This window comes from Marmota monax, unplaced genomic scaffold, assembly GCF_021218885.2.
Source record: "Marmota monax isolate L192 unplaced genomic scaffold, Marmota_monax_Labrador192_F-V1.1 WCK01_AAM20220418_F8-fsc00022, whole genome shotgun sequence".
Classification (NCBI taxonomy): Eukaryota; Metazoa; Chordata; class Mammalia; order Rodentia; family Sciuridae; genus Marmota; species Marmota monax.
The window spans coordinates 13,267,557-13,281,806 of NW_026695215.1; the positions used below are offsets into that span (position 1 = coordinate 13,267,557).

Below are 14,250 nucleotides of genomic sequence, written 5' to 3' on the forward strand. Positions count from 1 at the left end.
ACACCAGAGTCCGGCAGGGAGTGGGTGATATTGCCTTCTCCTACAGGAGTCACTTAAGGGAGAGTGGAGGACCAGAGCCGTCAAGACCCCTGAGCTCTCATGGTGGAGCCGCCAAGGAAGGACCCACACTGAGGATAAACTGCATGGAATGGAATCAGAGCTGAATAGGGTAGAGAGTGGTGACAAAGGACAGACAAGGTATACTGTCCAGCGCAGCAGGCAGGTAAACAGGGCAACAAGACCAGAAAGCAGCTGCCACAGTTCTGTACAAAAATCACAGAAAATGGGACTCTGAAATTGGAAAAGCTTTCCTAAATCCTGAATCATCCTATAAGTTCAAGAAATAATTTCATATAAAAATGAATGGAAAAGAATAGAGGCCAGGGGGCTGGGGATATAGCTCAGTGGGTAGAGTGCTTGCCTTGCATGCACAAGGCCCTGGGTTCTGGGTTCAATCCCCAGCAGCACCACCAAAAAAAAAAAAAAAAATAGAATAGAATAGAGGCCAAATCTCATGCAGTTATTATGAAGGAAAGAGTGGAGAGGAGGAGAATACCATCCCCACAGGCAAGGAAAGTATGCCAGAAAGATATATCCACAGAATGGATCATGAAATACATTAAAAGACATTAAGAAAATGATACAAGAATGAAACAATAATATCAGCCAGAATTAGAAAAATATCAAATTCTGGAAATAATTGAAAAGAAAAGGAAAAAATATTTTCAGAAATCAAAACTAAGTGAAAAGGCACACAAAAACAAATAAACACAATAGGTAATACCTTAAGAGACATAGCAGATAAAAAATTTTTAAATCAAAAAGTAATAAAGAAAAAATATAAAGCATCTGGAAGAAAGTGACAACCATTGAAGATAGGTGAAAAAAAAAATTGAATATTCAGAAAATAGAAGTCCCTGAAGAAAGAGAACAAAATGAAGAAATAGCAAGTTCTAATGCAAGAGAACTTTCCTGAAATAAAAACACATGTAGAGCTACACATTGAATGAGTACTCCTATGCCTACCAGCCTGGAACAGATGACACTGGGCAATTTTAGTGATACTGATAAACTCAAGATAAAATCCTTTGGACATCTAGAAAAAAATATGTGATTTATAAGAGGAAAATTATATTTTGTTATACTTTTCAGGAGCAATTCCTTATGGCAATTGAAATAGAATACTATATCTAATAATATATCTATACTCTCTCCAAGAGAGAATAGCCAATGGTTTTATTTCCAGCAAAACTAACTTTTAAAATATAATGAGCACAAACTTATCAGTAGACAAGAACTCAGAGAATACTGACCCCAAGAGCCCTTCCTAAGAAACTTACTAAATAACCAGTTTCAGAAAATCAAATGACTAGACAGACAGATAAGACCTGGAGGTGAGAATTCGATACATAGTGCTTTTTAGGACCAGACTGAATGAGGGAGAGAGTACAATATGTATTGGCTACATGTTCAGATATAGTTCAGATATATAAATATAGCACATCTATATATAGTTACATTATAGTTTTCATGCAAATGGAAATTTAGAATGAAAAAATATTTTAATGCAAATAATGTTTCAGAATTTACAAAAAAGTTTTAATATCTTAAGTAATTATTATCATGGTCACATCAGTGTTACTCTGAGACTGCTCTGTGTGCAATACAGGAAAAACAGTTGGTGATTATGAAATATGCTAATTCTGTTATCCTGTGTGTCTCTGAGATTCATAACCAGAGATAAATAGCAGTTAACTGATGAGAACAGATTGTACACACCTTTCTAAGTTCAGTGAATTCCTATTAATAGCCTAAAATCAGCTACGATGAAGTATTTACACCATGGAAATTGGAAAACACTACGAATCCAGCCTTTCTTTTCCAACAGAATACATTGTTAGATATTTACCAGCACTCCACTGTGTGCAGAAATCCTTTTGCAGATTGTGGTTTTGAAAGACCATTTTTCACCAAAACTAGAAAAATCTGGAGAAATGTTCAGCTCAAGGTCTGAGACAGGACATGTACAAGACAACCCTAGAACAAGAGAGGGGTAAAAGAGCTTCCAGAAGAAGGCTTCTGATTGGACTCTTAAAAGCTTCCCTCCCACCTGAACCCCAACACCGCCAAAGAATGACTGGTCACACACTTAACCAACAAGGCAGGGCAGTGAATGTACAATTGCAGAATCAGACACTTCCACATGTGATGAGGAAGTTATCAAAGACACTGGTGTCATGTCAGGAGGACTCGGGAGCCAATTTGAAAATATTCTCACTGACCAAAGATGAGTCAATTTGAGCATCACCAGGGATGACTGCCATCAAACACATTGAAATCCGTTACTTGAAAGTGATATTCGAACAAAGAATTAGTCATCTTCAGAGAGAGAAGGGGAATAAATCAGGATCTTGAAAACAGACAAGTATGTGGAATGACTCAAGCCTTTCCTACATCAACTCTATCACTGACTATACCAATTGGATAAATAAGTGACTCTTTATAAAAGTATACCTCCTAATAAAATTATTTTAAAGGCAATTAGAATTTCACTATTTGCAATCTCCATTGAGGAAAGAGAGCATTACACGCCAGTGTAATGGCTGCTAAGATCACACGAAGAGAGAAAAATCAGATACAATACTCCCACAGCCTGCCATGGTCCCTGCAAGTGCACAGTGCCAAGATGGGATTCCTTCCTTGAGCCAGTGGAGTGAGAAGAGAGGGGTGAAAGAGCTTCCAGAAGAAGGCTTCTGGTTAGACTCTTAAAAACTTCCCTCCCACCTGAACCCCAACACCAGCCAAAGAATGGCTGGTCACACACTTGACCAACAAGGCAGGACAGTAAATGCACAATTGCAGAATCAGACAATCTTCCAAAGAGACGAGGAGGAACATGATTCATTAGGCCACATTTCCTGAGAACCAAACAGAAGGAGTGTGATTTGCATGTTGGAAAAAGAGCAATGGGGTATGTACAATTTGGGGGTATCCTCTGCCAGCTCTGCTCCTGGGTGTGCTGTAAATAACAATATGGTGGGGAAGGGAGTCAGCAAGTTAAGGGCAAGTGGGACCTAGTTATTCTGCAGAAGCATTCAAGCCTGAAGAGCCAGATTGGCACCCACCCCAGGATGCACTTACCCTTTCCACCCACCTGGCATCCATCCCTGACCATCTCTGGTAGCAAGCTGGCCCTGGAAGCTAAAAAGCAGTCTGGAAATGGAAGGAAGAGTGGGTTAGAAGAGACTCTGTTTACACATGTATGCATCTGTGAAATGGAACTATAGTACTCACCTTGGGTGTGAGAGGAAAACAAGGCAAGTGAAAATGCTTTATAAATGAGAATGCAAAATGGAGAGTAATCCTGAAAACGCTACACAGAGAAAAAGTGCCTGCCTTCTTTGTGCATCTGTGCATTGAGAATCATTCTCCCTTACATGAAAATCACTTCCCTACACCTACAGACACACGCAGTGCTCCTAAAAGGTACAGTTTTCTTCCACAAGCTGAGCCGTGATATGCCATTAATCCACTCCCAGCTGGAACACCAGGGATTCATCTTCTCCAGCCAAATATCTGTCCCATCCCTCAGGCAAAATGGAACAATTGGCAAAGGCCATTACATGGGCCTGGGTTCAGAAATAAATGAGTTTTTTTATACCCATCTTCACCCTAAAATTATGCCTTATGGAAGAAAAGAACCATGTCCTCATATTTTTCCATTGAAAGTTGGAGTGTCCTGTGGAGGCAGTTCTCCAAAGAGAGATCACTGTGCTCCGGACAGATCATGGGTCACCTGGGGTGCTTGATAAAAAGAGTCCCAGGCCACATTCTAGTCCTCTGAATCTGAATCTCCAGGACAGGTCTCAGATCTGTACTTCCTACATGATCCCATCCAAGATGATCAGCCTAGACAATCTTCACCATGAGGCAGATTGAAGGAAAGACAAGACTGAATGTAGCTCACGGGGCTCTCAAACCAGACTTTTGAAGAGGCCCAGAGAGAAGGGATGCCTGAGACATCTTGGCCGTTAGAGCAGAATCCACAGACAAGGGGACTCAACATTGGACATTGATTTTCTCTCACAGATGCAGAGTCTGGAAATCCAAGAAGAGGGTGCCCAGCATGGTTGGGTTTCCACGGTGGGTGGTTCTCTTCCTGGCTCACCAATGGCAGCCTTCACCCTATGACCCCGCACAGGGTGTTTGAGGTGGAAAGAGCAAGCTCTCCAGCATTATAAGGGCACTAATCCCATCACAAGGGCCCCACACTCATGACCTCCTCAAATTCCAATTCCCTCCCACAGGCCCCACCTCCAAAAAACCTTACGTCGCGGGGCAGGGAGGGGATGCCCAGGGTTTCATTCAACACATGAATTGGGGGGGGGGGGGGGCGGGGCACAGGCACATAGTCCATTTATGGAGATGGATCTTTGCTTGGGGTTTTTGCCTCTCTGCAACCCAGCAAAACTACTTAATACGAAGCAGAAACCTGAGCAAGCTGGGCACCGGTGGTTGGTTTTAGCCACTTACAATGAATAAAACATGATGATTTAAAATAACCAAAACCAGAACAAACAAAAGAGAGAGAGAAATTAGCGTTATCGGGTATTTCGGATGTTCATGCAGTTAAGCGCTAAATTTAGCTCTGGACCTTCTCAGAGCTTCTCATTCATTTGCTGATTGTCTTTCCTATTTCATGCACGTTAGATCCTGACTAGAGTTGCAGCTTTTACTCATCCTGAACCAAACTGCCATGTCCAAACTTATGCCCTTTAAATATGAGAAAAGTCACTGTTTTTCCCCCAAGAGCTTTACGTTTTGTCTCGATGTATTTCTAGCTTATTAGAGAAGCAAAAACTAACCATACCAGAAATACCCAATGGGGAACCTCCCTCCCCAAACTTATACTAGAAACTGATGAGAAAAATAATACATTTTGTAAAAAACTGCAGTTGAGGTTTTTCTGTAGATCAAAAGATCTTTCTGACTTTTAAATAATTCAGGTAACCCTGGAGATACAGCCACTGTCCAGACAGTGCTTAACAATGAAGAACCCGGAAAGTCACTGATTCCCTGATTTCACATCAGTTATTCTATTAGACAAGTCCAGTTACTCAGTGTCTCTGTGACAGGAGGGTGACAGCTAGATGTGATGCACGAGTCTCTAGTTTCAGGCTGCCTCTGCCATAAATTAATTGGCTGGGTTCCACTGAGTAATTTATCTGCCCTCTCTGATCTTATTGTCTTTGTTAATTCAACGACTGTTTTGAGCATCTAAAATGTGCCAAGCTCTGTGTCCAGGGGAAGTGGATACCTCTGCTCTCGAGGAGGCCACAGGCTGGAGACAAGGAAGTTTTCCATCTCATAATAGAATGGATACTTTCCTTGTATGGGTGCCTTGTCTGTCCCTTGCTCATTGGACATATAAAATAAAAACCAGAGCAGGTGAGTGATAACGGAATAAATGAGTAAATGAAATACAAAGGTAATTTTCAGGCACCTTATTTTATGCTACCACCCTTTTGGGGTCTCCTTTGTCTATAACATGGGCCCAAGTTGTCCATATTTGATTTGACCCTTCTTCATCTTTAATCCTCAGGGAAACCTCATTCGGTGGCTATCATCTGCCCTTTTTTTTTGTCCTGCTCTAGAAGTTGTTCAGAATCGGCTTCCATCCCTCATCTCACCTCTGAATATTTTCCTTTATCAAAAATTCAACAGCCGTCCATCAAGCACCAAGCACTGGGCCAAGCTAGATGCTAGTAAGTGTGGACCTGCGCCACCTCCTCCTCTGTGGTTATGGCTGGTCCTGTGTACATCCCTCTGTGTCCACAAAGGCCGTGCCTCAGCCCGTCCACCCATAGCTATTGATGGACCAGAACTGCCAAAATGGCACCGTGCTCCCCGGGGAAGTCTAACACCAACAAATTCTGCCCCCTTCTCCTTGCCAACCACTTCATGCTGGCCCCCCCGAATAACAATATTTAACCAAGATAGCTGTTTTGAGTGTAGGACCAGCTTAAATTTTCCACCCACTTAATGGCCTGTGAATCCCAATGCTACCCCCAAATGCCCAGAGTGCCGAGCTGGAATCTCTGCCCTCAATATCAAGTTTCCCCCATTACTTGAACAATGAAAGAGACAGTAGTTTCTCCAGAAAGCACTGCTCAGAAAAATCAAATTTTTAAATATTTTTTGGTTGTTGACAGACATTTATTTTATTCATTTATTTATATGCGGTGCTGAGAATCAAACCCAGAGCCTCACACATGCTAGGCAAGCACTCTACCACTGAGCCACAACCCCAGCCTGAGAAAAATAATTTTTTTAAATGGAGCATTTGAATAGTATATCAAAGTTTGAAACTACTTCTTCATATGTTATTTCAGTTAATATTCATTTTTTTAAAAAAACAAGGCTGAGCAGGAAAAAAAAAAAAAAGGTAGGCCACAGTTCCTTTGGTCAGTACAATGGGAGAGCTGGCATTTATGTCCAGGTCTTCTAAGTCAAAATCCCAGAGGCTTTCAGTGATAGCTCCAATAGCATTAAATCTAATTTGAAGAGATACCTCTTCAGGATTAAAAGAAGAAAAATGTTCATTACGCAGTGCTCTATTTGCATTTTGCTTATGTAACAGTATCCTGGCTTTTGGCATTTTGATTTTTTCAGTATACTGAGAAGCTCAGTGGAAGTTGCCCAGGCCTCTCTCAAACTCTTACAGCTTTGACAAGCCTCTTACTTTTTTTCAAATGACATCTCTAAAAATGTTGCTTACTGGCTGACACTTTTCCATCTAGAAATAAAGTTGGCCGGAACTTCAGTTGTACATCTATCTTGTCTTCCTCACCTTCCTAAAAGACATTCTCATTGACCTGGGCCCTCTGTAAACCCTAACAAGATGGCACATCCTCACGTGCCCCAGCCTGTGAGGGGCTGCGGATCACCAGCAGGCTGAGCCTCGTAAGCTTGGCTCTGTAAACCCAGCTGGCCACACGATTCTGTCCTGATAAATAAATTATCTTCTTCTCTGGGTGATGAAGGTGGATTCAAAGTAGCAAAGGGTGTCTTTGGATTATTTAAAATCATAACACCTCTAGGCCTCCATTCCTTCATCCATAAAATGAAGGAAATAACACTCTAATGAAAATTAATGGAAGATCATCATGGGCCTTTAAGATTTGTAGGTGTAGTTCCAAGATGTTAGAGCAAATGTCAGTCTCTGAACTTTAATTTTCTTGCCTTGGTCCTATCTGGGCTCAACAGCTGCCTGTCTGAAAGCAGGAGTCAAATTTTCCATTTTGGTCGGAGCTGCAAACTCTCTGAGTCATCTGTGCGGTCATTCTGCTCTCCTTGCAACCAGGCTGTGTGCATGGGTGTCCCCTGTCTCGCTGCTGCCGTGGTGCCAAATGATTGGTAACCAGAGGCAACCGGATTCCAGGTGCCCTCTGGGCTGCATCCTCCCTCGGTGCCCACGTGCTCAGGGCATCACAGGGATGACAAAGTGGCTCCCTACAGCTATGGACAGGCTCCTGTAGAGTCATCTCCTGTAGTCATCTCCAAGATATGCTCGCACCCTGAGTGCCTGGGGTGAAGCGGATCTTCACAAGCCAGCCAATGTTAACCGCTTTCCGTTTTTCCCTTTCCCTTTTTATTACAGCTTTTTGGAAAGTTGATGAGGTGAAATATTCTCCAGTAGAAGAAATAATATAAAGCTTAAGAGTCATTTCTGATGGAATGGTGAAATAATTCCACTACTTTTCTTTGAACAAAAAAAATAATAATAAGGCAACCTGAGGCAGCCTCTGGGGATTTCATTATTGATAGATTGGAGGGAAACACAGTGGCTCCAGATGAGCAGGTTTTTCTTTTAACTGGTTTGAGCATTTTAGGATGAAGAGATGAGAAAGACAGGTGCTAGACAATAGGATAAACCTGGCACCGGCCTATTTACATAATTTTGTATAGAAACGCATTGATGTACGAAGGATAAAGTGACTGTGTTGAAATGGTGAAAATAAAGTACCTTGGAAAACAATCTGTGTTCACTACCCAGCTCTGAAATAACTGAACATTTTATGAAATACCTCTCGCTTCTTTGTGAAAATGACTGGTGGTTTAAGCCCTGTGCATGCGGTTTTAAGAAAACACCATCTTTCATGCTATTGTTTAAGGTAATTCTTAAGAATGATTCCTCTAAGCAGATGAGACATGGAGTGGGGGAGGGAAGAGGAATATTTGCACCTCACTCCAACCCAGCGTGGACCATTTACCATTTCCCCATGATGAAAGGCTATCAGGAGAGCTGGAAAAGTGTGCGGAGCAAAGATTATAAACAGCAATTTTTGCAGGCCAAATTGCTTCCTGAATGAGGGTGTAGGAGATTTAAAGGTGAACATAAATGTCTCGTTGGTAGCATGCAGAGGTTTGTGCTGCGTGAGAAACGAAACCCTAACTCCCTTTTGACCAGTGTTCCTTAACAGGCCTCTCAGATACCTGAAACCAGTTTTAACCCACTCTGGCCCTCCACTGACCACAACCTTACCTGAATGGTGCGGTCCGATTTCCAGGCTGCTCACCAGTCCCCAGGCCTATGGGGTGAGTAATGATTCTCGTGGACAAGCTTCGTGAATACTGATGAGCCCAGAAACTTCAGCTGTTCCTCGCTGGCTTGAGCAGGAAACATTTTTTAAATTCACTGCTGCAAAAAGCATTTCTCTTCTCTTTTCAGTTGTTGCTGATGTTGGCTTATTCTTCTTTTAAAAAATGCAATTTTTTATTGTTACCAATATTTTTAACCATAAAATGAACTTGGAAAATGTAAAAGAGGTAATGTGTCCTCACAAACTGCTGCGTTCTGAGCTTTTGATTATTAGGCCCGTGCTTTATAGCTCAAGGGAGTGGAATAAAAAATTGCTGAGAAGCAATTAGAATCATTACCAGCAAATCAGAGTGTCAGAGCAGAGCCTTCGAGTTGGAAGTACCCTTAGAGGTTGTCCAGCTGGCCACCCCTTATAAATACAGAAAACTACATCTGCAAGATGTTCCAGACCAGCAGCCTCAGCATAACTTAGAACTTGCTAAATGAACATTCTCAGGCATCATCTCAGAAACTCGGAGCTGGGAGCCTGGTGATCTGTGTTTTAACAGGCTCTCCACCTGGTGCCAGTTCAAACTGGGAACCCCTGGGCTAGGTCAGGGGTTCTAACCATCATTCACTCTACAAGTAATTTAGTGTGGCCTTCCAGAACCCAGTGGAAGCCGAAACTCTTAAATGGGAATCTCTGAATGAAGATTATTGTTAGCTTGTGACATTCCACTGTGGTGACTTACGACCATGTCTAGTCTTGTGACCCTCATCCCCAAAACCCTGCAGAGTGGAGAACCTTTGAAGGTAAAGTATAACTGAACTTGTGTTTTGAGAACTTCATGATAGTCAGGAGCATTTAAAAACCAACATGAGACACCTTTCCTACTCTGAGGTCACAGTTTTGCTTGTGCTAACTCCTAATTCCTCCCAATGTCACTGGGTGCCAATGAGGAAAGTCTGAATTCCATTTTCACTCCCTTGAGCACCAAAGTGGTGCTTAATTGGCGTGGGTTGTCTAACAAGTCTCTGCTTGGGCTTGGGCTATGTTTACAGCCAAGTTTTCAATGCTGACTCAGGGAAATGCTGAGCCACACCCACGGCAGAAACCTGCTTTGGCAAGCCAGGGCAGTTCGGAAAAGGGAAAGTAAGCATCTATGGTCCTGCACTTGTGGACTGGTTTCTGCCTTCCTCATGAAGTGACCTGTCTCTCTCATTGTCTTTCCAAAACCAGGAAGAGCTCAAGGAGGAAGATGCAGAATGCATTGTGAACCAGGACGAACTGGCCATGAATTACCAAGAGCAAAGCCCCTCGTCCTGCCGTCCTCCTGCAAGGCCAGGCCTGGACCAGAAAGCTTCGCCCCAGACACCAAGCAAGGAAAACATTTATGAGGGAGACCTCGGCCTGGGAGGCTATGAACTCAAGCTTGAGCAGACTCCAGGCCAATCCCAAATGAATTAATGGCATGAGGAGCACAGATATAATCACTAGTAAGGCTGGGCTGACTGAGGAAAAGGAGCCAGACAGAGAAGGCAGAAGCTGCAAAACACATGAAGAGCATAAATTGGAGAGAACCAAAACCTTGCCAGGCGTATCTCCTGGCACCTCCAAAACTGAGAAGTCTTATCAGCACTCTGTATGATGCATCTGAACTTAGTTCTGTGACACAGCCGTGTTTATTCCTGGGTTGGGTGGGATGGGGGCAGGGAGGTGGGAGTCCTGCTGGGTCAGGGTGATGAGATAGGGGTGCTGGGTCTCTAGGGTGCCGCTGCTCCACAGGCAGCTGTTTGGGACCTGCACTTGGATTTCCAATGTTATTTCCTTCACGGGGAAGAGTTTAAAAATAAGAAAAAGAGCTTCTGAAAGTAAACACTTTGTGCCTAAGCCAAAGGGAATGTCCAGTTGTTCATTAAGTGGTAAGTTTTGTATTTTTAGGACTTGACGCCCACTTGTTCTAAGTGACCCCAGGGTCATATGTGTTCAACACTCACTGTTGGTGGCCTTAAAGAACCCACACGGTGTTGGGGACCGACTATTCTTCTTAACATCCTTTCAAGCTGGTGGCTTACTGCTGGGGGTGGTGATGCCAAATGCAGGGTCAGTTTCCAGCATGGTAAGACCCCTTCCCAGGCTGATGTCTCTTCAAAATACTTATGCTTCGCCTGAAGAACAGGCCTTCATTCCTCAATTGTATTTGAACCACTTCTTGGCTGTGTGGCGGGTCCCCTCTGCATGCTGGGTTATAGGATTGCTCTCCACCAGGCAGGAAGCTGTGCAGGAGCTCTAACCTGCCCTCAAGTTCACAGCTGTGAGCAACCTGGGGGCAGCAACTGATGGCAGCAGGCTGGTGACATGTGGATCATACCAAGGATCAGGACAAGGCACCAGGACCCCCCTTACAAGGCATGGCTGATGGCCCATGTTCCAGAGACCAACACAATAGCTTTCAATTCAGCTGCATGACCTGTGCCTTTGAAGCCATAAGATACCTCAAAGCCCATTTCTCTTGAAATATAGATGTCAATATTAGACTCCAAAGAGCAGGCTCCCGACTCAGGGGTCCTGGCTACATGATGGGTCTGCTTTTGGGGGAGGGCGGGGGTGACGTCTTCCTTAGGCTCAAAGCTTATAACTAATGTATGCTTTGCTGCCCGTTGGCTAAGCCTTAAATGTTACCCATGCTGGTGTCGGGTACACCGCTACGCACATGGATTTTTTTAATTTTCTAAAATTTTTTTTGGCTTTCCAAATAGTAGAATCTGAGGCGCAGATTGATTTATACTCAACTAAGTATATTCTTGTCATTCCAGGTAAATAGGGCAAGTGAGGCAGCATGGAGTTTTCTAATTTGACTTCATCCTAATAAATTTTTATTGTAAACGACCACTATGTTGCCTAATGTTGTTTTTGTTTTTTAATTTTCCAGGACCTTGTAAGGCACCAGGACCCAACCTCCCCCCACCCCTTATAAGGCATGGCTGATGGCCTGTGTTCTGGAGACCAACACAATAGCTTTGTGTTGATAGATAGATAGATAGATAGATAGATAGATAGATAGATAGATTGATTGATTGATGGATGGACACAAGACCTTCATTTTATTTGTTTCCTTTTTATGTGGTACCAGGGATCGAACCCAATGCCTCACACATACTAGGCAAGTGCTCCATCACTGAGCCACAACCCCGGCCCCCACAATAGTTTTTAATTCAGCTACATGACCTGTGCCTTTGAAGACATAAGATACCTCAAAATGGGACAGGGGAGATCTTGGTGCCTTCCAATACTGGGGATTAAACCCAGGAGTGCTTAACCACTGAGCTACACCTCCAACCCTTTTTATTTTTTATTTTGAGACAGGGTCTCACTAAGTTGTTCAGGGCCTTGCTAAGTTGCTGAGGCTGACTTTGAAATCATGATCCTTTTGCCTCAACCTCCTGAGCCGATGCAATTGTAGACATGTGCCACCACACCCAGCCTCATGCTTTATTTAAATGCATCTTCTCTGTCCAGGCTAATTGGCAGTTCTAAACTTATCTTTTGTACCCAGAGTGCTAGGTAAAGCAGGTTCTGAAAGCAAACCTAAAGGAGATGCAAGGGTCCTGGGGCAAATGACAGTCAGAGGGGCTGGAAGAAGCCACTGAAGGAATAAAGAAAGCAGTGTTGGGCTGGGATTATGTCCCAGAGAAGCGACACTGCGACGAGCAGAATGGCAGGGCGTCTTCTTTTCCCCCGGGGGACAGCCAGAATGTAAGACGAGCTACCAAAATAGGGGGAAGAGATGCTAAAGAAGGGAGGAAAGAGAGAGGTAAGGGCTTATCTTATTTCTGCCCCCATCACTTGAAAGAAGTGAAGAGGTCTTAGTGTTTGCTTTGCTTTCAGTGCAGAAAGTCACAACAAGGAAAGAGATGATTCCCCCAGAAAAGTCAAACATTGGTGAGGACACAAATGGAGAGGTGGGACAGACACATTGAGGAATGGAGAGGAGGGTGCCCAGTCTAAAACCAGCTCAAAGAGGGAAACCAAATCAGGCCTCTGCTTCCCAGACGAAGCCCCTCCTGTGAAGAAACAAGTCTCTTTCCAATTGAAAGACTGCTAAGAGTGGGCACTGTGTGTCCAGGCTGAGCCCAGCAGAGGCGATGCCCTGCCTCTGATGGTGCCCCACCCAGTGCGGAAGATGGCGTTCCAGTCTCAGGAGGTGGTTACCAGCCGCCTTCCTCTCTGTCCTAGACCCTGCAGAGGCTCGTGTCCCACTTAGCAATTCATAGAACCAAATCCCTGTCATGCTCCTGTTATGAAAGATAACCATTTGTGATCACAAGCAATGCTCTGTACTTTGATCCGCAGTCTCAGGACTGTGAAATTCAAACCTATTATTTACTGCCAGTTTCTAATGAATAATAAAGGCAAAGGAGCTTTATTCAAACCACTAACATTATTAGAGCATTAAACAGGACTAATTAATTAACTGACTTGAACTTCTTGCCATGTGCATTACAGGCACATTCAGGGGTGTGCTTATGCACACACACACTCACACACATGCAAATTCACACATACACACATGCACACACACATACACACAAATATGCACACAAGAGTTCCACTCACTGGCAAGTTCCCAGCTAAATCCTCTATGGTGTTCCCCGTGATACTTGGGCATTATCTGAGCAAGTCTGAAGTCTGGGGGCAAGGGCCATCAGGGTCTTGATTCATCATAGAGTTTCTAAAACTTCTTAGCAACTTTAACAATGTAAATCAAAGTTGAAAATTTAAATACCCTTTAAGCCAACAATTTTATATGCAGAACTTTTATGCTAGATATGTGAGAAATTATACCTATGGAAATAGTAATTGAAACAATTAAATTGCCATCCTGGTTAAATACATCCTGGCACAGCTGCATCATATGAGCTGATATGGAATGATTTGCAAGATCAGTTGTTAAATAAGAACAACACGGTGCAGAACAGAGTGTGTTCTGTGCCTCCATCCTGGCAGGCTAAAGAAGCAGTAGAATGGTCCCACCTTAACAACTGGGAGGGGATGTGACCTTTCACTTTTGTCCCTTTTGAGCTGTGTACACTGTACATACATTATTTCTTCCAAACCAAATTAAATAGTGATTCCTGAAAAATAACTCCTTCCAAGAACTGAGTTACAGAAGATGGAGCATAAGCCAGAGAAGTTGATAATTTTCATCACAAGTTTTTTGAGGCCTTGAGAATACAAAGAAGCTCAATAGCTTCTGGTTTTCCTTATTAACATCATTTAAGGTGCATGAATGCAAACTATGTAAAAGGTCTTGAAATTCATCAACTGTGACTCAGTTCCACTATCAAATATCTAGTTGAAGACAACTTTAAAAAAGAATATCTTATTAGACATCAAGGCATATGATAAAGCAATAGTGACTAAAACGGAATGGTATTATCCCAGAAAAAAGCAATAGATCAAGAAAATCTAACACTAGGTATAGAAAAAGAACCATGAATACATTTAGAAATTTGGTTCATAAAAAATGGTATTTCTGGAGCTGGGACTGTAACTCAGTGGTAGAGCACCCGCCGTGCACGTGTGAGGCACTGGGTTTGATCCTCAGCACCACATAAAAATAAATAAAGATATTGTGTCCAACTACAACTAAAAAAATATATATTTT

The 14,250-nt window shown here is 43.0% G+C and overlaps 1 protein-coding gene across 1 annotated transcript in view; it reads left to right on the forward strand.

Annotated features, from left to right (window-relative positions):
• Slc9a9 (solute carrier family 9 member A9) overlaps window positions 1-10,279 on the forward strand; it is a 533,806-nt gene extending 523,527 nt beyond the window's left edge. Inside the window, exons 15-16 of the mRNA XM_058574878.1 lie at window positions 8,493-8,598; window positions 9,822-10,279. Of these exons, the coding sequence (XP_058430861.1) occupies window positions 8,493-8,598; window positions 9,822-10,049 (334 nt within the window). The 3' untranslated portion in view covers window positions 10,050-10,279. The remainder of the gene's footprint in view (window positions 1-8,492; window positions 8,599-9,821) is intronic.
• The last annotated feature ends 3,971 nt before the right edge of the window (window positions 10,280-14,250 follow it).